The following is a 27,842-nucleotide window of genomic DNA, read 5'->3' as shown; positions in this document are numbered from 1 at the left end:
AGTAACATTTCATGATAAAAGCTCTGACTCTGAGCCATCATCCCATACAGAGCTGAGATGTCCGGGGCCTGACTGGTACGAGTTTGGAGAGTTCTGCTACAAACCTTTTGAAGATAAAAAGACATGGCATGATGCTCGGGACACCTGCAGGAGTCTCGGGGCCGATCTGGTATCCGTCCTCTCCATGATGGAGCAGAGCTGGCTGGAGAGCTACCTGTACATGGGTATGGATATCAGGGAAAGAAAGAGAAGGAACATCAAAGGCAGTGCACATTAGAAAGCTGAATCAAATAATAAACGTCTTATGCTCGAAAAAAAAGCCTAAAAAGCACATAAAAAATATACGATTCATAGTTCGAAGACTGGAAATGTGTAATATTTTTTTCACAGTTGCGTCGTGAACACTTTGAATTAATTTGTTGTTTTCAGTTCAGTACAAAGTGGAGAACAGTTCAGATTATAACACTTGAAATAAAGAAGACACAAACATTTTACATCCACCATCTTTAATAACGCGTTACCTTTACCTCATCAGGATCTCATGAGTCAGGAACTTCATGTTGATCACTATCTTGTATTTTAATTCATCAAAAAGCATAGAAGGTGGATAGAAATAAAACAAAACAAAGACTATAATTGAAACACAGGAAAAAGTCCTCCTTTATAGGTTATTAAGTGTCTCTTTAACATTGTTGCTTGAGACGGTTCGTCTCTCGTTCCGTTTCATGCGCATCTCTGATTTTCTGTGACCACAGGCTGTAGTTGGGAGTATGATGCTTTATCCAAGTCACAGTATTACATTTCCCAGTCGCAGCTAATAGAATTAGAAGGAGATACTTGTGATTTCTGTCCACTATCCCATCAGTTATCGTCCCCCGCAGTGCAATTCTTGGGTCTTGTTGGTTATAAATGTGCCTCCTCTCGAATAGCTGAGAATATATGACCAACTCTTCCCCTGACATTCATGACATGAGACTGCAGTGACAGGGTTTTTGTTTTCGTCCGTGCCAGCCACCAGTGACGTGTGGACTGGCCTGAATGATCTGGTGGTGACTGGTATGTTCACCTGGTCTGACCAACACATGACGACGTTCACTTACTGGGCTCCAGGAGAACCCAACAACCACGACGGCTTCAGCGAGGACTGCGTTGAGATGCTACATCAGGTGAGGACCTATGACAGTCACAGCCGACACGTCCGAATTCAAAAGGTGTGTAACTCTTCCTGTCGTCCTTCTTTCATCTCTTTTCTAGACTGGCCGGTGGAATGACGTGTCCTGCACGGAGCTCAACACTTACACATGCAAAATGCCTAAAGCGCATTATCCTCTACCCTCAGTCCAACCCACTGTGTACGGGTGCCCTCAGGTACACCTTCGTAATTCTTGTTCTTATTGATGGTGCTGTGGGTGGAACAGAAAAGGCTGATCTGTGTCTGCTGCATCAGGGCTGGGATGCTTACGGCTACGCCTGTTACTGGATGGAGGAAACCGTCAGGAGCTGGTCGGACGCCAAGGCTTTCTGTCAAGAGAAGGACGGCTTTCTGCTGCACATCGGAGACATGTGAGTCAAAGAGCGGGGATGCTGACCAGCAAGGAGTATCCAACTGTGCTAAAGAACTCCCCACTGCGCAGAAACAGCGCAATAAATACATGAGGCATACATGTGCATTGAAATATGAATATGAAATATAGGAAGCAGTGAATTATCACCAAAAAAAACAAAAAACAGCGATTCCTCGTTTTCCGGTCTCGTGCAAACATCTGTTGGGGATCGGGCTCCCTTGGTCAAATAACAGGACAAGTAACGAAACAAGGGTGTGTCATTTTTCACATTCAGATTCAGAAAACTTTATTTATCCCTGTGGGGGGCATTCTACATATCATAGATATCAACTACATTTGCATTGAAATATTTAGATAAGATAGATGAGACAGTAAAATGCAATAAATGTACGAACATGTTCATTTGCAGGGTTTGTTACTCCACGTGGAACTTTTAAAAAGATTTCTTCTTCTTCTTCTTCTTCTTCTTCTTCTTCTTCTTGTGCTTTTGTCACGATGTCATGTCTTTCACTTTATTGTTTCTGTTCATGAATTACTAATTACGTTACTGTCATGGCCCGTGTGATTCAAATTCGTTACCTGAAATTACAAGAGCTTTAACTTGGGGAAAAATATAACACGGTAAAGTAAGATTTTGCATGTCGTGTGTCAACCTGCAGGTATGATGCTTATCTGGGAGAGTAAAACATCTTTGGTTGATCACGGATTCTCTGTTTCACTGCAGTTACGAAAACGTGCATTTTACCGTGGCGCTGTCGGGAAAGACCGGTCTGTGGTGGATCGGCCTGCGAGCTAAAGGAGGGACAAGTGGAGGGGTGGAGTATATCTGGGACAACGGCGCAACTCTCACATTCACTCACTGGGACAGAAACCAACCAGGTACAGACCTGAGACCAGCCTTAGTTGGACTGAAACAATACGCTGGGGTGGCAAGATGAAATACACACTCTCACTCTCTTTCTTTGGGCCCTAGATAGTGGCGATGGTACCTGTGTAGCTATGACGTCAGGCCAGGTAGGCGGTTTCTGGGATGACAAGCAGTGCTCAGAGAAACTCGCCTTCATCTGTGAGAAACCACGACCTGACATCACCCCACCTACCAAGGCCCCGACCCCTCCTCCTGCTCAGGGCTGCGCTGATGGCTGGACGGCCCTGCCCCACTTCAGGAACTGTTACAAGGTAGAGCAGAAGATGAATGAAGCCTCTAATAAGGTTTCTGCCCGGGCACATTTGATCAGCGCTCCATGCTTATTCATTACAGCTCTTTCACAAAGTGGACTGGTCCCAAAGGAAGAGCTGGGGGGCGGCGCGGGACGACTGTCTGTCCAGAGGTGCTGATCTGGTCAGCATCCACAACCAGGAGGAGGAGGAGTTCCTGTCGTTGTACAGCAAAGCCAGCAGCAAGTGGATCGGCCTAAAGCACAACCCCACAGAGGGAGGTGGGTTCTACAGATCCGAGGTCAGTGAGAACCAGCCAGAAACCTGACAACCTTCCCCCTCTGTTCTAGGCTACTCGTGGAGCGACGGCTCGCCCGTCTCACACACCAACTGGGGGTTTGGGGAGCCAAACAACCACGAGGGCCGTGAGGAGTGCGTGGAGATGGTGAGCAGCACTAACGGGACCCACTCCTGGTGGAACGATCTCAACTGTGACGCCCACCAGGACTGGATATGCAGGATTACCAAAGGAAAGACCCCCATCCTGCCCCCGCGGCCTCCTCCACCTCTTCCAGGTAGAATGTCTCCCAAATGCCCTCCCACCCTTGACTTTGCTTTCCTTACCTTTACAGCAGGTCTTCTGACTGCTTATAATTTTGACAACGCATAAATTAGAAGACATCTTCATCTCTGTGGATTTGCAAGTTGATTTAAGGCCATCATATGAATATTAAATGGAAGAAATAAACACGCTACAGTCTTATTGAATTTTATTGCTCACAGGCTGAGGAGGCTGGGCTAAAATACAAAACTGCAATTTGACAACAACCATCTTCACTCTAATCTACATTCATCACACTCAGCATTGTGAGTTAAATGTAGCTGAGGTATGCTTAGTGAAGAAAAAGAAAAAGTAAAATAGTAGAAGGAAAATATTTCAAAATGTGCGACTACGTTAAGAAAATTAAAGTGACCTAAGATATTTATTTAGATAAAACACTTTTTTTAGAAGGCAGCACAGTGGTGCAGTGGTCAGCACTGTCGCCTCACAGCAAGAAGGTTCCGGGTTTGAGCTCCATCACAGGATCTTTCTGTGTGAGTCTCCATGTTCTCTCTGTTCCTGTGTGGGTTCTCTCTGGTACTCCAGCTTCCTCCCACAGTCCAAAGACATCAAGAGGGGACGAGGCTGATTGATACTCTAAATTGACTGTAGGTGTGGCTGTGAGTGTGAATGGTTGTCTGTCTATATATGTGTGTGTGTGTGTGTGTGTGTGTGTGTGTGTGTGTGTGTGTGTGTGTATACACACGCGCGTATATGTATACGATTTTGTGCACATAAAGTGAATCAGACTGTTAAAAACCCTCAGCTCCTGACTGTGGCTCCAACCCCGGCTGGAGGAAGAACAACAACATCTGCTACTATTACAACGACACCGACATCGTGGACTTCCCCACGGCGATGAAACGCTGCTATGCCGAGAAAGCCTCGCTGGTCTCCATCCTCAACAGAAACGAACAGGCATACGTGAACACAATGGTACACGTCTTTCCTTTCTCGCGTAGAAGAACTCGTTGAATGTGTTACGATGTGTTCCGGTGGATCATGTCGTGCTGCTGCTCCTCCAGGTGGGGACGGGTCAGGTAGCTGCAGCCTGGATTGGAATGAGGATGTTTGGAATCACAGGCGGACAATACTTGTAAGTCTGTTTTTATTTCTCAGCTCAACTGAATGGAGTTAAGGGGAAATTTAAGGGAAACTCTCCTCAACATGAGGCTTCACATTTCTTAACTATGGCTGGTACGAAAGGTCAAAGGGTGGTTGATCTGCACAGGTGGCTGGACTCCTCTCCTGTCACGTACACTCACTGGGCTCCAGGTGAGCCCAACAACGCCAACGGGGAGGAACAGTGTGTTCAGATGTACAGACATCAAGGTAGGAACCTCCAGTCATCAGGTGGTACATGTTTAGTGAGCGGACGTCTCATTGGTGGATGTTTTTGAAGGTGGATGGAATGACGCCAACTGCGGCCGAGCTTCAGCAGGTTACGTCTGTAAGAAGTTCCCAGGAGATGTTCACACTCCTCCTCCGCCAACGCAGCCCTGGGAGGGTCACTGCCCAGCAGGTGCCACACACTCCTGACACCGTCATCTCATGCTTCTGACACAAACACTGACATCTTACTCTCCTGACATCAACAGTCACCTGACACTCCAGTTACCACAGCTGTCATGTGACACTCCTGACACCATCACTGTCATGTGACACTCCTGATACTCATACTACTAACACTACTAAGTATTTGTGGTTGTATAGGTATCTTTTACATATCTGAGGCTGGTTTGGATATGTTTGGGCCTATGACATAGTAATACTGCATGTTTTTTATGCATCAAAGTAGTATAGTATCATCAAAAAAACTGTCTTGCGTGGGTCATTAAAATGTCTTTCATGTTTGAGTTTCCTTCCGTCCCTCCAGGTTGGATGCGTTTCAAGGACAAGTGTTTCATGTTCAAGGGGAAGAAAAACGATATCAAAGCCAACTGGACGTACGCGAGGAGTTGGTGCAGAGAGCAAGGAGGGGAGTTAGCGGTCATAGATGACCAGTATGAGAACGGTAAGGTCAGCAGACAGCCGTGATCAGACAGTCCTGCTGAGGCTCCAGCTCAGAAGCTGCTCCTCTCCTTCAGACTTTGTCTCCAGTTACTTGAGGGACCTGGAACTCCCTACCTGGATCGGCCTTTCAGATCTCCTTCTGGAGAACCAGTACGCCTGGAGTGACGGGGTCAGCCCGGTACTGTACACCAACTGGAACAACAAAGAGCCCAACAATGCAGGAGGAGCGGTGAGGACACAGAATTATTTTGTTTTAATAAGCAGATGTGGAATACTGTAAAGCTTTTGTTCTCACATACACACACACATGGCTTTCTTGTTGTTCCTTACAGGAACATTGTGTAGCTTTGACTCACAGCCCCCTGGTGAGCGGGAAGTGGAACGACGATGCCTGTCATAAGGCCCACAGCTTTGTCTGCTTCAGGAAGAAGTGTCAGTAAACACTCCAGTGGTTCTTCTTCCTTAATTCATGGAAGAGCAGAAAACATTAAAGGGGACCTATTATGTTCATTTCCAGGTCTTTGTGGTTATTCTGAGACACCAGAGAAGCTCTGCATGACTCAAAAAAAAAGTTCTGCTGTATTCTGGCTCTTTACGCAGCGCCTCTGCTCATCCGGTCTGAAAAGCTGTTTTTGTCCCTTTTGAGGGAAAGTTTGTTTGAAGAGGGGTTGTTTGAGGTTGTCATCCATCAGTGTGGTTCAGTGCGTCATCTGTGCAGAGAAGTTGAGGGCAGTGAGACTCATGGTCAGCAGGAAAAAACAAAACATACTGTATCTACATTTAAAAAAATAAGTAAATACAGCTGATCTGTGGCACTCCAGAACTCTGCTGCTCTCTGCTCAGCACTGACCTACAACTGTTGGAGCAGACCCGCTCTAGGGAGGAATACCTCATATGACCCCACCTCAAAAAAACCTAAAACCTTCCTTTGAAGCCCTTTCCCGGAGATTCTGATTGGATAACTTCACGAAACGCTGAGCCTGGAGTAGACAAGCACATTAACGCATCTAAGACGAGCTGACGTCAGCTCCCCGACAGTTTCCAAAATGGTGGAAACCGACCATTAGCCTCACCGCTGTATTTGAAATGTTGGCCCAGTTTGATATTTATCTAACATACATATGATGGAAAATAGAGAAAAGCATAATGGGTCCTCATTAGAAAGACAGTATCCTTATTTCTTTCTTATTCAGTGACTTTTCACCATTTGCCTCCAAACCAGCCAGCAGCATCAAACCTCCTCCCCCAACAAGGAGCCCCTGCCCAGCTGGCTACACCTCCTGGTACCTGAACTGCTACAAGCTGGTGGAGGAGCCGGCGACGTGGGACGCAGCTCAGGCCGCCTGCGAGAAGCAGGGTGGAAACCTGGCCAGCATTGACATGAGCTACGACCAGGCCTTCGTTGCTGGAGCGGTCCTGCAGGGCAAGGCGGATGCCTGGATTGGACTCAGGCGGAAGGTGCCAAAATATCACACAAAATATCTGTAAACTCGGATTAATTTCGACCAAAACTACACTTTTAATCAAAGTTTTTTAATATTCTACTTCATAAAAAAACCCATCAAATAAAATATGTTGGAAATGTAACTTTATTTAGAAAATACTACAATAACAAATCTCCCTTCTCAAAAATCATCATCTGTTGGAGAAAAAGGTCTTGACAAACATGTTCAGCAACCTGATTGATCTGACTGTATCTAATTCCAGGACCTCTGCCTCATCAGTACTTTTCAACTAGATAAGATTAACCAGATAGCAGACTTGGATCACTGAGTGGCTTTTGTGATGCAGGATGACGGCTCGTACATGTGGACCGATGGCTGGCCGGTATTCTTCACTCAGTGGGGCCCCGGAGAGCCCAGTAACATCAAGGATGAGGGCTGTGTGAGTATGCACGCTTCCCCGTTTTTTCACGGGACCTGGAACGACACCAAGTGCGACCAAACCAAAGCCTACATCTGCAAGGTCTCCTCAGGTATTTAACACACTGCACATTAACACCCCCCCCCTTTTTTTTTTTTTTTTGCTTCCTCCCACTCGTGGTTTTGTTTTTAGACTCGTGACATTGATCTCATCCCCCAGAGAAACCACCCCCAACTCCCGCCCCAGGTGACGGGAAGTGTCTGCCATCCTTCAAACCCTACGGCAGGTACTGCTACTTCGTCTACAACGGTAAACAGGGCTTCTCTTGGCCGGACTCCAGGCATTACTGTCAGTTAGCCAAGGGGGAGCTGGTGTCCATCCACAGCAGGGCAGACGTCGAGTTCATCAGGAGCCTCAATGACACCAAGATTCACCACGTCTGGATCGGCCTCACCAGGGACCGCAACTGTGAGACACACAGCTCAGTTGGGATTTAGGTCTAGAATGTGTGAAATTTTACTCATGGAGGATATGTGTGGGTCTCTAGTTGGCTGGGGCTGGACTGACAAGACCCCTCTGGGCTTCCTCAACTGGGCTCCTGGTGAGCCCAACGCCGCTTTCCAGCCCGGTAATGTAGGTGAGGAGAACTGCGTGGAGATGTACCCAGACGGACGCTGGAACGACAACAACTGCATGCAGAAGAGAGGGTTTGCATGCCGCCACCGCCAGTGTAAGAAGATCTTGTTTCAATCAAGCTTCTGGTTTTCAAAGTGGTCAGGTGACATAAAATTATACAATTCTAACTGGAATATGAGCTCCTGTCTCTGAAACTCTTTCAGACTATACTACAGACGATGATGGAAACCCTGTTATTCCCACTGATGGACCAGGAGTCAACCGTGAGTCTGATAAAATGTTACATTCTCTCTAACTTCCTCTACCTGGTTTCTACAGCTGGCATGAAATTGTTCTGATCCTGATACCAGGATCAGAACTAGCTGATACTAGCTAGAACTACACCACTGGTAGCCATGAGGATCTATCTGGTCTGGTACCACACCATTTATCAGGCCTGGAACAAGACTTTGCACTGCTGCCATTCTAGACTTTAAAGTCAGTTGAAACAGGAAAGAATAAAATCTACAAAACAGACATGATAACCAAGAGTCATTAACCTTCTCTAAAAGTTTCTAAATCAATGTGGAAACATAAGGTTGAGTTTTTTCGGTCCAAAATGGTCGAGAACGTCTCGTGCTGATGTTGCAAATGGGTCAAACATTTTAGGCTCATGACAAGTTCTTTGCTACCCCAAGTTAACTTAATCTCCTCAGACGAATACCACATACCAGAGACCAGTTCTTCTGTGTTCTGAACCAGTACCCAGCGCAGGAAGTTGCACTGGGCCTCTACTGGTTTTAGAGCGGTGAAGGAGCATTAATTCACAGTAAAATGTTCCCGCACCAGAATGAAAAGGTCAAACAAGGTCAACAAAACTTGTGGAATGTGGAGGAACTTTATCGGACCTCGTGGATGACCACGATGAAGCCAAAGGCTGAGACCTGAGGTTTCAACCGAAAAACATATCAGAGGGTTTAAAAAAAAACAAAACATGGTATGGCAAAATGTAGTAAAATTTCAGTGAACTGTTGCAACTGAAGTGCTGAATGGGTTTCACAGCACTCACCAGCTGTGTGTCCACAGACGGAGGGGTGATCGCCGGTGCCATCATTGCGGCCGTCCTGATCTGCTCCTTGATAGCCGGGCTGCTCTACTACCTCTTCAGCGTGCGAGGATATAAGCTGAGCGACTTGAGCCTGCCGACAAGAACAACCAGTACCATCGACGTGGTAAGTTTCGGTTTTTGGTTGCGTGAGAAGTCGTTTACAGGTGCAAACACTAAATTGTGTCATTTGTTCTGTTGCAGCCTGCTTTCAGCAACCCAAATTTCCCAGGGGAATCAGACACCTAATTTTTGGTACGACATTTAAAAAAAAAGAAAAGAATCAGTGATAATGTAGAGTGGCAGATTTAGCGGTGTTGTATATATTGTAACGCACTAATAAAAATCAAGCACTGACCCTTTCATACCGTTTTTTTCAGAAATGTTGTAGATGTAATTAACTGTAAAAATATGAAGTTGTGTAAATCTGGTTCTTTGAGACAAATAAAGATAAACAACAGTGGTTCACTTCCAGTGTTTAATCATCTCTGTACACTGCAACACAAAGTCTTTACATCTTTCACAAAAGGAAAAGCTCATCTTCAAAGGCCTTTCTGAACATTGTTCCACTAAATCATCATCATCTGTGGTTGCTGAATCGTTCATAAACAAAACACCAGCAGTTGTAAGAATGATGGAAACAAAGCTTAGAGGTTGGAGAAGAAAACTAACATCCAAAAATAGATGAAGTTGCAGTACTCGTGTCAAAAGCCAAAATATGGCGTTGCAACTGGTGTGTAGCGTAGACGTCCATCGTGAGAGCAGCCTGCTGTACATAAAAATAATCCCAAATGCCATGGCACCAGTGTACGCACTCGATACTTAAAAAAATATCACTTTGTGAGAAAATAAAGGTCGGAACACTTGGTGATCCTTGTATAGCCCTTTTATCGTGTAATTGCACACACACCAACTAATTAGCAAAACATTTCAAAACACAATGGCACTCATTTCAAGAAACACATTAGTCTAATGTTTCTCTCTATTCCATACTGGTTAATTTAGTATTAACAAGACTGTGATAAGTATATCAAGCCATAATTGTTCATGCTTTGTTGCTCAGAACTGAAGTTACACTAAACAAGAGTGAAGACGAGCAACGTCCTGCTGTTCCTGGGTGACCTTGAGTACAACAGCTCACTGAAATTAACCACCAACACTCAACTCGTCAGCTACGGCCATTCAACCTACTCCCAGACATTCAGGAGACATTTTGCAACTCAAAAGTGTGGGAAACATTCATAGGAGAGCAGCTCACTGGTGAAAAACACAACTGTACTTTCATACCTGTTAAACTAATGGTATTCCCACGACACTTGAAACTCAAACTGGCAGCCAACCTTCCATCCACCGTGACAAGAAAGGCTGCTGTAACATTTGTTCTTGAGCACTTATTACAAGAAAGTTCAGATGGTTCCTTAGAGACTTTTGTGATTTTCATTTAAAAAGAAAAGTGCGATTTTTGTGAAAAGATGGCGAGAATAAGATAAAAATAATCAAGTCTGCTTTGGTCTGACAAACATTATCAGCGAAGGTTTTACAGCCAGAAAAAGAAAACGTCTCCCACCACACGGAGCTGCAGAAACACCAAAACATTGTGACGTCATGAGTCACTCGCCTGCCAGCCCTAACAAATATCACAACTCTAACTTCTTACAAGAGCAGAAGGAGAGGCCTGGAGAAGAGATGGTCACGCTATGAAATCCACTGTGGCTGCAGTTGATCCACACTGACGTCGTCTTCACATTAGCAGCTGAAAATGTGGTGCAGGGACGTCTCCCCACGTGATAAAACCGGTCCTCACTTCATAACTCATATGCAGATTATAATTTGCACATGTCCAGATCTTGATTTCAACCCACGTTCCATTTTCATGCTTGGGGGACAAACAGATGCAGTGTAGGTGTTTACCAACACTGCACAAGTGGGTTTCCAACTCCATTCCCATCATGGTTGAATAAACAGCTCTGAACATGTGACAACAATCATTTCTGCAAAACTGGAAATCAACAAGTTATTTGCTTTCGTTAATTAATTGACCCTTTATCATATTTTAAAAAGGACCCTTTCCATGTATTTGATTTCCTACATGAGATCAGACCACCGCTCCTCCAGAGGAACAAGAGGGACCTGTACTGTGAGTTACAATGTGATATAAAAAGTCACGTGTGATCCTGATAGTGATTAGTGGTTAAAAAATGACAGAAAACCTTGATTCAAACCTGAATTTAACATTCTTACACTATTTCTTTTTTAGAAGGTATTAAATCAAACGGTCATAAACTGTGTTGATTGGTTGAAATGATCTAGAAATTATTCAAACGCCTTTCCAAGTGTTAGTTTAGACCTTGTCAGAGTTTGGGAGTCATAAAAATATCATTATTAACAAAAGTTGTGATGACAACTACGTGAAACGGCTAAATTAAAAAAGTGTTCCCATCCTAATTTAGTCAATCCTGAATAAAGCCCTGATTTGATTTCATATCGTCACCTGATAGATGGACACTTAGGCAATTACAAGTGCAACGTTCGACATGGGTGTCCAGTGGAAATTCCACGATTAGTGCTACGAACAAATATGAGATGACGTGCGTCTACCTTTGGATGAGATGAGTTCAAGTCCATGTGCAATGAGACAAACACACTCGAGAGACAGACGGGTATCAGCATTAAAGCCACCGGAGGGAAGTCAAATCAGGCGAGAGGCAGCTCAGTGGTTTAGTTTACATTCCAGCGGCGGCAGGAGGAGACGCTTGGTCACTTTACCTTCTGGCTGTCCAGCCTGAGCCAGAGGACACCTTGTCTTGTGTAACGGACCAGAGAGCTCACGCTGGAAGTTAGGCTCAGTGGGCCCATGACAGTGTCCAGTTCTGTCAACATACCTGAAACAAAGACATCTCCCATTAGTGGAACTAAGACACTGATCACTGATCGACAGGATAATCATCAGACCTGTTTCAGACCCTTTTCTCTCTTTAAAAATCAAAAATGTATGATGTGTGGTTGGCCCACAGCCTGCAGGTTGACCTTTGAGGTGGTCAAAATAAATGACAAAAGCAACATGCAAGTGTGTGAGAGAAACTGAGGGAGAAAGAGAGAGTTCATGTTTTGTTTTTTAAATATTATTGTGTCTACTTCGCCTGTTGTCACACATTTGAGCAGGTGCTGGCCGTTTCTGTTCACAGCAGCAGAGAGCAGAACGTCAGATCAGCCCTCCTTACAAGTGTGATACTATCGTCAGTTTAATACTAATACATATCAATAAAGCACCAATTTGGTGATTTATTAGGTTAGGGTTGTTAAGCTCTCATACCTGTTCAGGTGGGTTTGGGTCTTAAATCAAATCCTGATCCATGCATGACAACTCTTGGCTGCTTTACATTCTTTTTTAGTTTATAATCTCCAACAACTCTGGCCCTCTTCCATCTTTCCTTACCGCTGCCTCTGTGTGCCAGCTCTTCTGCCTGCTCCCAGAGGTCATGAGCGCTCAGGAACAATGTGGTGATGTTGACGTAGGTGAATGCCACTTGTTCAATGGCTTGGGGAACTACCACGGTGCTGCCAACAATCAGCCCGCTGCCACTGGGTTTGGAGCTGCTGGATGTGCTGGCTGGAGACGGTACGTTCGGCATGGGGGACGGGGTGTTTGCTCCTCTGCAAGAAAAGGGAGGAAAATAAGAGCTATGGCCGCTTGCTACGACAAACCTGTCCAATGGGAAGGAGATGACTTACTTTAATGCGAGAACTGAAGGATCCTGTGTTGCCTGAGAGTTCTGTTAAGAAGTAAGAAGTTAGTCCACAAAAAGAATGAACTGATGACGCTATACAACTACTTACATTTAGTATTCATAAGATAGCTAAATTTGCTGATAAATTTCAACACTTACATTAAAATGGTCAGTGAGGGTCTTTGAATACTTGAGAGCGGTTTTGTGTTTGTGGTGAAACATGGCCATTTGCAGGAGAGACTGGCACTTCAAGCTACAAGACACAGTCAATGTCAATCATTCAGATTTTTATTGATTCATCACCGCCAACAGACTTCAAACACTTGCAGTTGCTGCATTATTAAGTCCTACAACTGAGAAGTTAATCTAATTTATGCCGAGCTACCACAAAATTAAGTATCAATAACTCTCAGGATACACACATACACACGCACACGCACACACACACACACACACACGGTGGCAATCACAAAATCCCAAAGAGGTCTCAAAGCAAAGACAACCCCTGTACGGAGCACCTTACCATAAAGCTAAAAAGTCCTTTTCCGAGGGTGGAGCAGAGGGATCCACTGAGTTTTTCAGTTTCAGTACAAACCTGCGACAAAGGAAAACGTGGTGGTAAAACTAAAGCAGGAATCTCATTCAGATGTGTAGCAAAAACCTTGATGTTAAAGTTGGTAAGTATGAGTGTCTCCTGATGCTGTCCAACAGTTAAAACGGCAGCTATTAGCGCGGGAGTGTGTTCTTACTTGAGGAGTTCTACTGTCTCTGCGAACATTGTGTAGGAAGACATTGAAATCTGTGGATCTCGTTCCATGGCAATGCCGCTCTCAATGAAATACATGGCTGCATCCAGGTAGTTGAAAGCTTTACTGAGCTTATCTGACTAAGGAGAAAACATTGACAGTTCAATTGGGTTATTAGGAACTTGTATTGCTGCAAAGACCAGAATTAATTTATGAGAAAGAATTAAATAAAGAGAGAAAGTTACCTCTGCATCTGCTTTGTGCTTCAACCGTTTGGCCTCCTTTATGTAATGCTTCACTGGATACTGTCTACAGGTGAAAGAAGCAATGAGAAACAACAGAGGAATTCTCAAGGTGACACACATTTGGTCTTATTTTTAGGTAACACACTATTTACAGCTAACACACAACACCAGCCGCTCTTTAATTTTAGTTTTTAAAGAAAGCGGTTTTAACATTTTCCCATCAGGTGGCACCAAGTAACATCACATGAACTAAGTTTTTTTTGGAAGCAAGTTTTATGAACAATCACAAACTTCCCCAGAAGGGAACCTCACCTGTCCTCAAATTTGAGTAAGGGCCTGTTGATAGCAGCTTCCCTGGTGGGCTGTGAGGATGGCGGGGGCTTCTGCCGACATAAAAACAAAATGTTCTACAATCACAAAGTATTCTTAAAACCAATATGCCTTCTAAATCAGCTTCAGTAAAAGCGTACTGGAGGGTGCTAATAACTTGGAGGTTACCTTTTCATTATGTGGATGCTCTTTGTGTTTTCCATTACCCTTCTTGTGCTTGCTGGAGTCTCTATTCTTCACCACCTCTTTACGAGACTCCCGAGTCTCTTCAGAATGCTTGTGAGACTTTGAGTCTTTATTGGTGTCTTTGGGATTTGGAGGCTGCTGCAAATGTGCAGGTTTTTTCTTGGGCTTCTTTCTCACCTTGTTCTCTGGCGGATTGCTGGGACGTCTGTAGGAAACAAGATCAACACACTTATTGAGCCAACAGAATTCTTGGCTTGGGGGGACTGCGGAAACAGTGAACCAAGTCACTCCTCATAAATGAAAAAATGGGACACTTGTTTCTTAGGGGACCTACTCCAGTTTGATCGGAGCATTAGTTGATGAGGTAGTCTTTTTCTCCAATTTTCGTTTCTTCTTGGGAAGAGTTTTATCATCTACCTCCACCTAGAAGTCATCAAACCAGATGTTACAATGCAAACAGGAATTTAATAATGCACACACTTTTACTACAACAGACCCTGATGTGCCTCACATTTTGAGATACACTCTTTTTGCTGGTTTTTGGGTGCTTGAACGGTGCAACGCTGCCCTTCTCTTGTTGCTCTATGACCAGTGCTGTTGGCCCTGTGTTGTGGGTTGTGACTTGGTGAACACCGGAGACTGTGACTGGGATTCGTGAGAGCAGACTTAAGTCAATCTTCACCAGCAGCGATCTTGGAGGCTGACGGAGGTCCCGAGAAACCTTTGCCACACTCCTGGTTTTCTGTGAGTGCTTGTGAGTTGCTGAAGAAGAGAGTTTGTGAGGCATCTTGGCACCCTTCTGGAAGATGATCTCTGACTTGGGTTTACAAGTGATTCTGAGGGGTGAGGCAGGAGACAGCCGGTCAGGCAGAGGAGCACTTTGAGTGTGGCAGGAGCAGGGGTTAGGATGTTTTGCACTGCAGTTTGGACACTGTCCAGCAGATTCGACCAGCGTGGCTTCATCAGCCTTTCGCTTGTCAAGTGAAGTGTGTTTAAATGTCCTCTTATTGTTTCTTTTAGCATCATTGCTAACTTTACTTTTGTTGCAGTGTCCAAATTTCGTTTTCACCTTGGGTCTATCTGTAAAACAGGGGTCTTTTTCTCGAGTGGCTACAACTTCCACAGGTTTCACACTGAGAGCCGTTTCAGTCTGATCTGAACCAAGCACCTTCACTGGTCTGAAGGGGTATATGTTTCTTGAAAGATTCCCGGAACTGCTGCAACCATTCAGATTTACAGAAGGGGAATTTTGGCTGCCTTCTATGTTGTTATCATGAGAGCGTTCACTGCACTGCTGGGGTTTGGGAAGGTTGCCACTGAGCTCTTTTTGATGTGAAGAAAGCGGAGGCTTTGACTCCCTGATGGGGTCGATCACCTCTACACTGGAGTGCTTTGAGGTTTGAGTGGTCTGTAGCTGTTTGTGAGAGGGGCTCCCACAGTCGCGTGCAGCGCCTTGACTTTCACAGCTGGAGTTCTGCTGGCTGGGACTGAGCCACTTCCCCAACAGCCAGTTGCCACGTGCTGCTGCTTCAGGCTACAAAGACAAAATTTAAGGTTCAAAACATGCAGAAATGCAAAGGCAGTTGGAGTACTTCAATCAATCTATCTATCTATCTATCTATCTCTCCATCCATCCACACACAAACTAATGACCTCATTTTTGGAGCTGCTCACTTGGGGTGGCTTCTCAGTGGCACTGTCGCTGTCCGAGTCAGATGTTGAGCTAGGCTCTGAGTCACTGGAGCTCGCAGACTCTACCCCACTGGAATGTGCTGCTTCAAATGACCTACAGTACACAGCAAAGCACAATGACAAACGCCACAATGATTTCACAGAGTACTGTTACTGTTACAGTGAGGTAACTAGCATGTGCTCTGCATGTCCAGGCTGGTAAACAAATGGTTGGAGGAGTTAACAATGAATTTCTTAAACCAAAACTGCTCAAAAAAGGATATGTGTTGAGCATTTTTCACCTGTAACATTGTCTGATTGGTGATGTGTGTGACCCAAGTTTAATCACAGCAGACCGCAACCAGCTCATTTGAAATGGTCAGAAGAGCTGGAACCGGGAAATCTCTCCCCGCGACTTTGATTCCAAATCAAAAGGACCACGATTCAATGACAATTAATGCATCCTCATCTTCTGATCGTGGAACGTACGACTGTATATTTCTGCTGCGGTAAATTAGTAGTTATAACATTAATAGTTGGATTACCATGAACAATGCAATGAGGGTCAAAATGTTATTGCAGTAATCTGATCCCTCTACTTGACTTTGTGTGATTCCTTCTATTGTTCACTACACATTGCAACAGAGTGAAAGAATGTTTCACCTCATGTTTCTTCTTTGTTGAAAACTGAACTGTCAACAACTGCATCTCCCATGAAAGATGCTGCGGGAGAGTGGACGCGGGGACTGCACACCCACTGAGGCAGTGCTAGTGGTGATTTTATATTTCAGATTATGTATCTTTTTCATCAAGAATTTATATCTCGTGAGAAAATGGCTATGCATCCACTTATCTATTTTCTCCACCCATAAATCCAACTGGTTTAAAACACTGTTTTCATCACACAGCATAGAAATTAAGCATTACTCAGCCAGCTTTTTCAAGTGCAGTGGCTGTCAGTAGACCTTGTGTCTCCCACTTTCAAGAGTCAGATTTTATGAAATTGCAGGAAAAGAGAAGCCACTTACAAAGAAGAGCTTTGCAGATTGAGTTGGGATGGATCTGTAGAAGAGTAGCCATGATTTTCTGGAAAAGCAGAAGTAGAACATGCCGATATGAAGACTTGACAACAATCCTCTTTCCAACCAATTAACTTGCTTATTAATGCACACTGAACAAATTATAACCAACTAAATCATAAGAAGAAAATGATATATAAAACGTCAAAAGTGATATACCAGGACATCCCGAGGGCCAATAACTACATGACATCAACTTACTTATGAACTGGAAAATCGGATCAGTGCATTATGACTTCACTCTAGAAGATTTGAAGTCTGAGGATTTCCAGACCCTCCTGAATTCTATACCATTTGCACATAAATAACCACTCAGTTATTGAAACCGCCCCCCCCCCCCCAAACAAAAAAACAAAAAACAAAATACACACCCTATTTCATGGACACCGGAGACAATGACTTATAATATTGTCTTAATAATTGATTAATATTACTCTGAACAACTGAGAGTCATTTAGCCAAAGAATAATTCATTTAATCATATTGGCAAAACCCTGCACAATTTGTCTGACTAACAACTATGAATTTTCTGCTTATTTTTGTTGCAACCTCCGAGGGACAGATAAAATTAGCGCTGCAGATTTCATTTCAATGAATTACAAGGAAGAAGACAGGAAACGTCCCGAAATGGGTATAAATAAGTACGAATGTACACAAGTTACAGGAAAAAAGTAAATATCGATGAATAAGCGCAGTGAGACAGAAGAGGCGAATAGTGAACTCTTGGTGTTCTTCTATCACTCTAAGTGCCCATCTCTTCTAGTTAATATTAATTTCAGATAAAATTGTAGGGTTGTTTCTCCCCTCTGCATTTTGTGACCAGAAGAGTAAACCAAAGCGGTTAGAACAAGTTACCATGGAAACGGGGCTGAGAAGAGAGGAAAAGAAGAGATTTGGGTTCCAACAATAACGAAACATCCAATGTTGTCTTTAGGTTGTACAGTTTTGTGTTGACAGATCAATCTGCCTGCCTGTGTCACCTCCAGATGGAACATTTTCTCTCCCTAGTTTGCATGCAGTGTTGATTTTCCATCATCAAGTATCACAATTTCCACCTTTTTTTGATGTTATTATCATGTTCTCCCTGTGCCTGAATTCTACTTCTTCATTCCCTCTTTACTCACTTTGTCCTGGACATGAAGAGACTTGCTCTGTTTCCTGTGAAGAAAAAAACAACAACAAAAATAACCAGACTTTGACCAGAGGTAGACATTTTTCCAGTACTAGATTTATACCAAATAAAAGTGACAATTGGTTAAACCTTAAGACAATGAAACTAAATGTTTTATTAGTTATAACCTGATAATATTTCCTTTTATAGAGCTGATGTCCTAACATTTTGCAAAAATACACCTTTTACATTAAAAGACACTGTATTGGGGGTGTTAGCAAATCCCATGTTTCACAGGAACCAAGGACATCAATGATGTAGCTTGAGTCCACACAGAAAACGAGATCCATACTCAACCTTAACCGTTAATTTCTTGTTTGTAAATCTGGCCTCAAGTTGACACTTTTGGACGTCTAATTAACTATTCAAAATGATCCTTTGGGAATCTCAGAAGGATATTCACCTGAGTTACTGGTGCCCTGTGAAACACCCGCTTGATCTGGCATCCTTGGGCCTTATTGATGCACTGGTTTCACATGAAATAACCAAACACCCTTGTTCTACGTATATAGACCTGTTGATTTTATGCTCACAGCTGTTGGAAGAATTTGTTCCCTGGAAAGATATTCATTCTATTCATACAACTGGGCTCTCTATCAGAAGGAAGATACAAATACTTTTGAAATAAATGAAGCCTGACTGAGATCATTGGTTGGTGGAGAAGAGCAACTGAGGTCATCTTCTGCCCAACCCGACGGAGCAAAATGCCCGTAGCAAGAGATTAGAATGTCACCACAGTGTTCAACAGCAGCCCTAGATCTGAAAATACCCACTTGATGATGCATTTTGCATCACAAACATTTAACCATTTACTTGTACTACCCACATAAAAAAGGATATAACTCTGGTGAAAGTTTACCATGAACTGTTAAGCTGTTACCTTAGCTGGGGCAGGAGACTTTGAGGGTTTGTCTGAGCCTGTTATGTGTATAGCTGTCAGGAGAGGAGGCAATGCATGGGCCATTTCCTGCAAAGACAAGGCAGATACTGAAGGTTAGTACTGACCCCAGCAGTTCAGCATACAGCACAGAGGTCCTCTGCATCTGGAACTCTGCAACATCATATGAAAATCAGATCCAACCTAATATGAATTATTTACATTCTACTGAAAAGCAAACAGCAGCAGCCACATCTCCAACTCCCTGCTGTTTATCAAGTATTGGGAGCTCACTGTAACCTTGACCTTTGACCACCAGTCGGTTCATCCTTGAGTCAAATTTGAAGAAATTCCTTTACGATTTTCCTGAGTATCTGAATTCATATGGCGCCTTCGGCTAAAACTATACTAAGTATATATGCCTCTGAAATATTGCTGACCTGAATATCTATTCCTTTTCATTTAGGTGTCGTCTATAAACCAACAGTTCCTTAGCTGGACTTACCTTCAAGATGTCCTCCACACACAGAGTTTCAGTTGTCCTCGTCTGTGGAGTGGAAAGGAATAATTATGGAGTTTCGAGCACAGTGAAAAATCTTTATACCATTTCAAAATGAAAAACAAACATAGGAGGATTTGTTTAGGAGCTAATATTTTACAGGGGAGGCCGTTGATGGTATTTGCCTTTATACTGCCTCCATTAACACCTCCGATAGCTCACTCCTTGCAGTGGATGAGGTGGATGTGATTGATAAATACATGTGCATCCAAACAGCCCTAACTGCTGTGGCAAAGATTGCTTGTTATACAAAAGCAGCCATGTGGCTAATCACCAGATTAATATGCTGAGACTAATCACCTTTAACTTGTAAATCATTTCATCTTTGTTATAAGGCTTTCAATTAAAAAAAACTGACATATTAAAAATTGGAAATATTGTACGCGAACATCGATTCCTACGCTAGTTTCGCCCCATGCTTGTAAATTTGGAGCAGACAAAACAGTACAAAGAAGTTTTTATAAAATATCTTGATTCCACATCTTTACTGACGACAGCCTGAAACAGAAGTGACACAACATCCATTATCAGAGAGCCAACATCAGATAAATACTGTGAATAAGTCAACATGCTAGATTCCACTTTGTTTTAAAGACCTCTTTTTCAGTTTTCTTCTCAGAACGGACAGTGTTTGAGATAACTGAAAGGGTCCACAGAGCAGTTATGTAAGTTGGTGACAAAGCTCATTTATTGTACTACTGAAAAGCCCACGACTGAAGTTATCAGAGGCAGCTGAGGTCAAACACACATACAAAGCACCAACCACAGGCACTGTGGTATTCCAACTGACTGAGACAACATGGAAAAAAATTACTGCACTGTTCTTTTAAAAACATGCAAATAGCAAACATCCACACTAACGTATAAATCAATATTTCTAAATTGGGTAAAATGATTTGTTTTACACTTCAGGACAATCATAATCTATTTGTGTTTACTTTACCTCATGCAAGCCTGTCACACCAGATAAACTGTAATCTAGATATAGATTTGTCCATTTGTGCTGTGTGTTTTTAAAGGACCTCGACTCCTTGACCAATGGCATCTTTGTACTGTCCTGCAACTGTGATCACATTAGTTCTTCCACTTTATTTAACCGTGCTGAGGACGAGTGATGTGGAGGAACGTGCTGATGGATTTTTTATGGCAGGTGTTTTGCGCACTCTCATTTACGTCCCTAATTTGTGGCTGTTATTCACTGTTGTTCATTTTCCATGTAACAAATATCTCACATCACTCCAAACGTGTGCTTTACGCAGACAGACGGATAGATTACTTTATTAATCCCTTTTGGACGTTCCACCAGGGAAATTGCAATCTCCTAAACATTCACAGCACTGTTGCCATAAAGGTAAAAAGAATAGACATAAATAGAACTGTATAGAAAAGAAAAGATATATATATATATATATATATATATATATATATATATATACGTACATACATATATACATATATATATATACGTACATACATATATACATATATATATATACATACATATATATATATATATATATATATATACATACATATATATACACATATACATACATATATATATATAAACACACACACACACGCGTGTGCCTGTGTGTGCCTGAATGTGATTTTGTATATGTGCATAGTAACAGGAATAATAATAATATTAATTGTTATTATTTTGACAATAATAATGATATAATATAATAATAATATAGTAAAACAATAGTAATAATAATAATAATAATAATAGAAGCAATAATAACAATGATGATAATATAATAATAATAATAGCAGCAGTAGTAACGATAGTAATAACAATAATAATAATATGCAGTCTCTTATTATTTTTATTAAGCAGGAATGTTTAGGAATGTGTGATAACATACGTCATTGACATTTTTTAATAGATTGATCTGATATTTTACAAAGAACCATTACCTTTTCAGAGTCACAACTTTTATGTTTTTTCCAAATGTGCATATCAAACTTACTTTTAGATAGATAATATTGATGTGTGTAAATATTGATGTGTGTAAATCGCTGTTGGCTGGAATTAGTCCTAAAATACATGCATTTCTGCAAAAAAATCCAACATTGTGTCCCCAGAATGATTGTTGGTGTGACTTAAAACTTCTTCTCACATCAGCTTTGAAGAAATGAAGAGTAGAGATACCGTAGCAAAAGAAAGCAGAGCGATGTGATAAATGCTCGTTATATGGAGATACAGCAATTGATTTTTTTTTTTAATGATTTACTTCCAGCTTATTATAGTTACAGGCTGTCTAAATTGATGAAGTTGCATCTCACACATTAAGCCCAGCAGCTTTAATTAAAATTATCATCAACAGAGGGTGTCACACACTGTTAATGAAGAATGACATACCCACTCATAAAGTCACTGCTGGCACTATAAAAATGTACTTGATTCTCGCTAAGAGAAGGCTGAACCTCCACCAAAGCCAATAGCCCAGCTTGGTGTTGTATGTAAATCTATGACTGAAACTCACATGTGTCTAGACATATTTCCATGAGAAATATGAACTATTACAAATATGCCCGAATATTTCCTGTGAAATTTATGAAGCTATTGAAAATGGCCCATCTCGTAAAGTGAAATCTGGATTTGTCCCAGAATTTAATGGGTTCTTCCTTGGTCCAAACTCCATCCATCAGGTTTCAGCCAGCAGTTTTTGTGTAATCCTGCTAACAAACACACACAGCCAGCCCCCTGACAACATAACCTCTTTGGCGAAGGTAAAAAGTAATTGCTTAGTTTTCCTGCAGTAAATTACTCTTAACCGGGAAATAGTGGCTTATTCAGCAGTGCTGTGCTGCTGCAGCACAGTGAGATGAGATGGGAGGTGTTGCAGGTGCAAGGGTTGTGTGTTTATACGTGTCAGAGCAGATGAATAGAGTTGAACGGGAGTTCAGCCCAAGTCTCCATAACAAAGAAAGTCCAAGACCTTTTGAACAGGCGAGCAGAAATATCAAAACTATGTCAATGTTTCAGGGAACATCCCAGATCAGCAGACATGATCCTCTTAGTGCAGTAAAAGAAAAGTCCTGACAACAGCGATGCGAATAACCTCACTTGTCCTGTCACCTCACCCACTCTGGAAGTACTGCAAGGATTCAGTTGGATTAGTGGTACATGTGTAAAAGTACAACTGCTGACAGTTCTTGGAAAGGTCTTTAAAGTCTGCCCACATTAAGGACAATGACTACAACAACAACAACAACAACAACTGTAAATGTCGTTTTAAAAAAAAAAACCTTCTACCATCATTACTCTGGTGGCACAGAGGGTTTATATAAAGATGGAAACAGCTGATCAGAATCCATCTGAATTTACAAGACGTGCTGTTCCAACTGTACAGATGACATTGTGGTGAGACTCATCACTAAGGTTTAATTAAAGGGGAAAACAACAACAACAACAACAACAACAATAACAACCAGCCAATTAACAATCCTGGGGGCACCAATGTGAGCAGAATAATTGGAAGTGCTCACTCATGGCAAAACCTTTTTTTTTGGGGGGGGGGGGGTCTGGAAGGTTCTCTCATCTTGTTTTGTAATATTAACCTCTACTACGCAGTTCTTTAAGGACCCATCTATCCCAGCACTCTTATATCTCTCTATCTGGGATGGGACGGAAGAACGAATCAAAGCACCTACGATCCAGCGGTGCTAACTACACTGAATCTGTGTGAATGGGACAGCAAGAGAGGTGGAAGAGTTAATTCCAACCCTGACTCTTTTGCCGAACTCCAGAATGCGTTATAAATTCACACACTTGGATCAGCATTATGCTCGGTATGGTTCTGTACAAGAAAAAGTGTCATAATGGCTGAGACATTTTTTAGGCTTTATTACTTTATTAGTAAGATTTTTTTTCATTTAATCCATCTTTTACTATTACCTAATGCTTTGTCATCTGAATCCAAATTCTTTTAATGTATCAAATTATAGACCTAAGATATAATACTCACCTCCAAAAACTGAGGCAGTGTCTTTGTTTTGCCATGGTCAGATTTGTTGATCACCAACTCCTGCAGAGGCGCGTATGGCTCTGGTGAAGGCTTGAGCTCAGGTGACTCGTTGACCACCTGGTCCTGACCATCCATGGGCCGAACATATGCTGTTGGCTTCTGGGTCATGACCACACTGGGCTGCTTAGACGACAGCAGAGGTGGGAAGGTCTGTGAGGGTAGTGTGCTACCCTTGCTGGCTTGAGGCATAGACCCATCTTTAGGGGACTGCTTCAGATTAACTGTGGAAACATCCGTGGTGGTGGGAGAGGGGTGATCTGTGGGTTCTTGGAGCTGATGCCAATCAAAGGTGTCCTTAAGAAGTGTGTCTTTGGGCTCCGTGTTATCCTCAGTGGAATGTAGGAAAGGTAGTGATTTAGCTTCAGGAGACGGAGCGGACATTTCCTGAGGAAGGCTCATACGCTCCCTGAGATCTGAGAAAGCTTCACCCTTCTTCTGTTGTGCCGAGTGACTGCCCTGGTTGTGATTCATGGAAGCCTTTGGCAACATGGATGAACGTCCATGGGGATTAGGAGAGGAGGGGGCAGTGGACGCCCTGATGGCCTGAGAGGGGTAACTGCTACTAGAGGAGACTGCTTGATTTTGAGTGGATGTGTAATGGACCTGGTCATGGAATGGTGGTTTGGCTGACTTTTCTGTGTTTGGCTGACCCTGATCAGACTGTGAGAAGGTTACATAAGTAGAAGCTGGTAAAGGCTCAGTGGCAAAGGGATTAGGATTATTCACATCTTCATAATTGCCCAGCATCCTCTGGATTTTAGTAGAAAGCTCATCTCCTTTGTTTGTCTAAAAGGCAGAAAAGAAAATATTTGATTATATTAACTTTACATAATAATTGACTAAATGTTTGAACAATCCTCTCTAAGAAGTTCTCAATTTGCATATTTGAAAATAAAAAGTCTCATAATTTTGTTATGTAGTTAGTATGCAAAGTCAAAACACAAACGCTACATTACATGCAAAACTATAGGTCCATGTAAAATGTAACCTTGTATTTGCTGTTAAATTCTTGCACAGCCCTAATTGACAAGAGAATTGGTGCATTTTTGTGTGATTTTGTGAGGCAAAGTCTTGTCTTCCTGATAATGTAACACTCATAATACCTTCCCTTCTGCTGCCATCACAACACTTTTCACTGGTATACTAGCCGTTCCGTGTCACAAAAATATATATATTTTTTGAGTCTTGCTGACACCATTTCACAAACTGATACCAAAAAAAAAGTTAATATTTAGCTATAAATACAAATGATCTCATGCAGCCTAGAGAGGGAGTGGCATCCAATTATTACAACTCTCTCGTTGTACTTATGACGAGTACTGAATGAGGAAAGATAGGAAGAACTGTTGAACAATACTGTGTGCATAGATGGAGCAAGATTAACATTAATCAACACAATACAAAGTAAACGATAATAACATCTTTAGATCATTTCACTCCAACTGTGTGAATCTTACTTTGTATGGTTCCCCAAAAAGTGGCACATTATCAGGGTTAAGTTCTTTGGCTTGGCTTGTCTCTTGATTCCTCTGTTCCCATGCTCGGAGGCGAAGACGATTTCTCTCCTCATCGTATAAACTGTGGAGCATTGCAAAGAAAGACGGAACTTAGGTGAACAGGGCATTCATGATCCTTCTCAACGCGATGCTACAAATCACTACTCAATCACATACCAGAGGTAAAAATAGTCCGTCTAAATAAGAATCCAACCACTTAACTAGACTGAGACTGATGACCCATGCACATATTTTTATTTTTTGGGGGGGGGGGGGGGGGGTATTGTTTTTCCTGTTTTGAGCACCAGAATTATGTCATCTAATGAATGACTTACCTACCCAAGGGGCAGAGCAGCAAAGGGAGAACAATACAGCACCCATCATTGTACAGATAAAAGTAATTGGACACACAGACGCCATGAGGATTTGCCGCAACATTTTTTTCTGTTCTGTCTGGCTCCCAAAGATGACATGCAGCCAGTCCACACATCAGAGAGATGAATGTGAGTGCTGCTGCTGCTGATGATGTCAATGCATTCCCCAAAAAAAGGTTTTTTACTTCAACCTAACAGGATCAACGATGTTTTAAAACTTAGAATATATTTAAGATGGCTAAAAATTAGTGCGTATTGGAAGTTTGTGGTTTTCTCCCCAAAGTAAAGTGTTGATCATCTTCATTAATAGTAGCCCCAATGGGCTGCTTCCATGGCAACAACTGGAGCATCGCACATTTGGTGCAAAACCAAACAGATGGGCACCTACTCATTAATGTAGCTGGGAGACCGTCCAAACTACAAGGGCAGCACAATCGTCAGCCCATGGGGGGACACCTGAACTAAACTCACACACCAATCTTAGAAACAAACCACAACCAAAAGGATTTTGACTTTTATTTTTAGAGATAAAAATAATTCTGAGAAACAGATCAAAAGCACTAAACAAAAATTGTTACAAATGGATTGAATTTCTAATCCAATATAATCTGTCCAGGAAAAAAAAAAAACCTTATCTTCTACCCCTTGATTACATCTTAATATTGGTCAACCTCTTAGATATCTGCTATCAGTATCTGAGTGCTGCACAGAAGATTATCCCTGATGACGCACACTGGCAGTAGGACACACACTTTCGTTGTCAAAATAAAATAATTTGACAAACCAAAATAATTTGACAAACCATTCTGATTACTAAATTACAGATGACACCACTATTAACAGTGAAATAAAAAAAGTGCACAACACAGGAAGGCCCAAAGGATAACAGTGCTGCTACTCAAACTTGAAATGAGACGAATTAATTTTAATCAGTAAATGTCACAGCTGGGATAATAAATAAGTTATTAACCAACTGAATACTTTGGTAATACATGGATGTTGATTCCATTTATATCGTGTGTTTTGTTTTTTTAGTTTCACAAACATACAGAAAAATATAGATCAATATTCCAATGTGTTGGGGATTTTTTTGTAGGCAAAACATAATTTTTGGGTGTAGTATTGCTTCAATAATTACATTACCACTGAGACAAAAAACAACAACAAATGACACCTAGTAGTTCATTCAAAAAGAAAACAGAAAAGTACTAAAATAAATAGAGGATAAAACAACATTTTTTTTTCTCCCCGACATTTAAGATTTTCCATGACTGGAAAATAACCTGAAGCTACTATATTACATTATCTACTAAGCGTGGGGAAACCTGTATAAGCTGTATAAGAGGATATTGAGTAGCAGATTTTTTTCATGACAGTCATGAAACATATGATTCAGATTTTCAAATATCCAGAGATACAATCTTTCAGGAGTCCCCCCCCCCCCCCCCCAGTCGACCCTGTATATGATCTATGCCTGAATGTGTGTTTACATTTCACTGTTCATTAGACCACAGGCTGTACCAACTCCATGAGGGGGAGGGGCTTTACTGCGCTTGGTGGGACAAACTGCAATACTATCTGTTCAAAAATATATATAAAGAAACGTAGCTTGATTCATTTTAGCTTCGTCCATTTCCAGTGAGCTCACAATGAGCCACGATGCCCAAACTTTAAGCGTCGAATAACGTTCCTCCCGTCCAACAGCCTCAATAAGTGTTCTGCTGAAAAATGACTGAACGCAGCGAGAAAGTTGAGGCCACATCATAATGTTGTCAAATGATAGTCCTGAAGAAGTCAACGAACTCAAGTTATCCTAATCCAAGTAAATAAAACAGAAACTTTCGTTTAAGAAACTAAACTTATGAGCGTCCATTCACGCTAAATAGCTGCCGTAAACAGCCCTGTCGACCAGCTGGTTCCAAAAAAAAAAAAAAAAAAAAAACCCACAACGTCCAGCACGCTCTTTCCAGCTGATTCCACCTCCTCCTCGAACTGCTTATCCAGCTAACACCCCGCAATGTCTGTCAGTTTTATATCACACACACGTACATATAAACGTTAACACACACCATGTATCAGCCTGCCTCAGTTGAGACACTTCTACAGAGTTTCAAACTAAAGCTTGACAGGACCGCAGGCTAGCCGTGTTAGCTAATTATCGCCTGTAAAGCAGCTAGCGCCCAGCTGCTAGCAGTTAGCCGCGTCTGCCTACCTCGGCTGAGATGCCATGGTGCGCCTCTCACAACAACCAAAGTTGGCTGTCGTATGTTCCTGACAGTCCTCGCCGAGGTCTTCCTCTTACTTGGTCACATTTTTTACCGGTGAAGATTATTTGTTAAATATCCGTACTGTCACACCGCCGTTCTTAGATAGTTGTCCGCAGCTAACAGTGCTTGGCTCGTCCACACTCTCTGCGTACTGGA

The 27,842-nt window shown here is 42.3% G+C and overlaps 2 protein-coding genes across 3 annotated transcripts in view; one reads left to right on the top strand and one right to left on the bottom strand.

The window, feature by feature from the left end:
* Positions 1–9,374, top strand: part of LOC147243860 (macrophage mannose receptor 1) — a 14,807-nt gene extending 5,433 nt beyond the window's left edge. For both annotated transcript variants that reach the window (XM_086186594.1, XM_086186593.1), the window contains 22 exons: positions 51–224; positions 1,012–1,166; positions 1,255–1,368; positions 1,448–1,563; positions 2,290–2,444; positions 2,539–2,744; positions 2,827–3,004; positions 3,074–3,298; positions 4,091–4,260; positions 4,350–4,420; positions 4,556–4,656; positions 4,727–4,846; positions 5,201–5,338; positions 5,412–5,566; positions 5,670–5,769; positions 6,560–6,795; positions 7,129–7,312; positions 7,420–7,668; positions 7,748–7,930; positions 8,040–8,099; positions 8,902–9,047; positions 9,125–9,374. In XM_086186594.1, the coding sequence (XP_086042720.1) occupies positions 51–224; positions 1,012–1,166; positions 1,255–1,368; positions 1,448–1,563; positions 2,290–2,444; positions 2,539–2,744; positions 2,827–3,004; positions 3,074–3,298; positions 4,091–4,260; positions 4,350–4,420; positions 4,556–4,656; positions 4,727–4,846; positions 5,201–5,338; positions 5,412–5,566; positions 5,670–5,769; positions 6,560–6,795; positions 7,129–7,312; positions 7,420–7,668; positions 7,748–7,930; positions 8,040–8,099; positions 8,902–9,047; positions 9,125–9,169 (3,281 nt within the window). In that variant the 3' untranslated portion in view covers positions 9,170–9,374. The remainder of the gene's footprint in view (positions 1–50; positions 225–1,011; positions 1,167–1,254; positions 1,369–1,447; positions 1,564–2,289; positions 2,445–2,538; positions 2,745–2,826; positions 3,005–3,073; positions 3,299–4,090; positions 4,261–4,349; positions 4,421–4,555; positions 4,657–4,726; positions 4,847–5,200; positions 5,339–5,411; positions 5,567–5,669; positions 5,770–6,559; positions 6,796–7,128; positions 7,313–7,419; positions 7,669–7,747; positions 7,931–8,039; positions 8,100–8,901; positions 9,048–9,124) is intronic.
* Positions 9,369–27,842, bottom strand: aff1 (AF4/FMR2 family, member 1). Its single transcript, XM_086186595.1, has 19 exons — positions 27,632–27,842; positions 25,007–25,127; positions 23,490–24,335; positions 19,459–19,500; positions 18,957–19,043; positions 18,030–18,063; positions 16,855–16,912; positions 15,809–15,941; positions 14,667–15,689; positions 14,490–14,578; positions 14,138–14,360; positions 13,952–14,022; positions 13,640–13,703; positions 13,398–13,534; positions 13,172–13,243; positions 12,808–12,901; positions 12,653–12,693; positions 12,357–12,574; positions 9,369–11,802 (listed from the first exon to the last, which is right to left on the bottom strand). Exons 1-19 carry the CDS (start codon positions 27,646–27,648, stop codon positions 11,678–11,680), a joined length of 3,495 nt encoding a protein of 1,164 aa, XP_086042721.1. The 5' UTR covers positions 27,649–27,842; the 3' UTR covers positions 9,369–11,677.

Source organism: Aulostomus chinensis, chromosome 19 (genome assembly GCF_037954235.1).
Source record: "Aulostomus chinensis isolate RoL2024-O1b breed Wild chromosome 19, RoL_Achi_v1.0, whole genome shotgun sequence".
Taxonomy (NCBI): domain Eukaryota; kingdom Metazoa; phylum Chordata; class Actinopteri; order Syngnathiformes; family Aulostomidae; genus Aulostomus; species Aulostomus chinensis.
This window is presented reverse-complemented; position numbering and strand designations above follow the sequence as displayed.

Coding starts and splice junctions, on each gene's coding strand:
- aff1 (XM_086186595.1), bottom strand. Junction 13,244..13,397: donor GAGACAGTAGAACTCCTCAA/GTAAGAACACAC, acceptor CCTTTGTCGCAG/GTTTGTACTGAAACTGAAAA. Junction 12,902..13,171: donor AAGGACTTTTTAGCTTTATG/GTAAGGTGCTCC, acceptor TGTGTCTTGTAG/CTTGAAGTGCCAGTCTCTCC.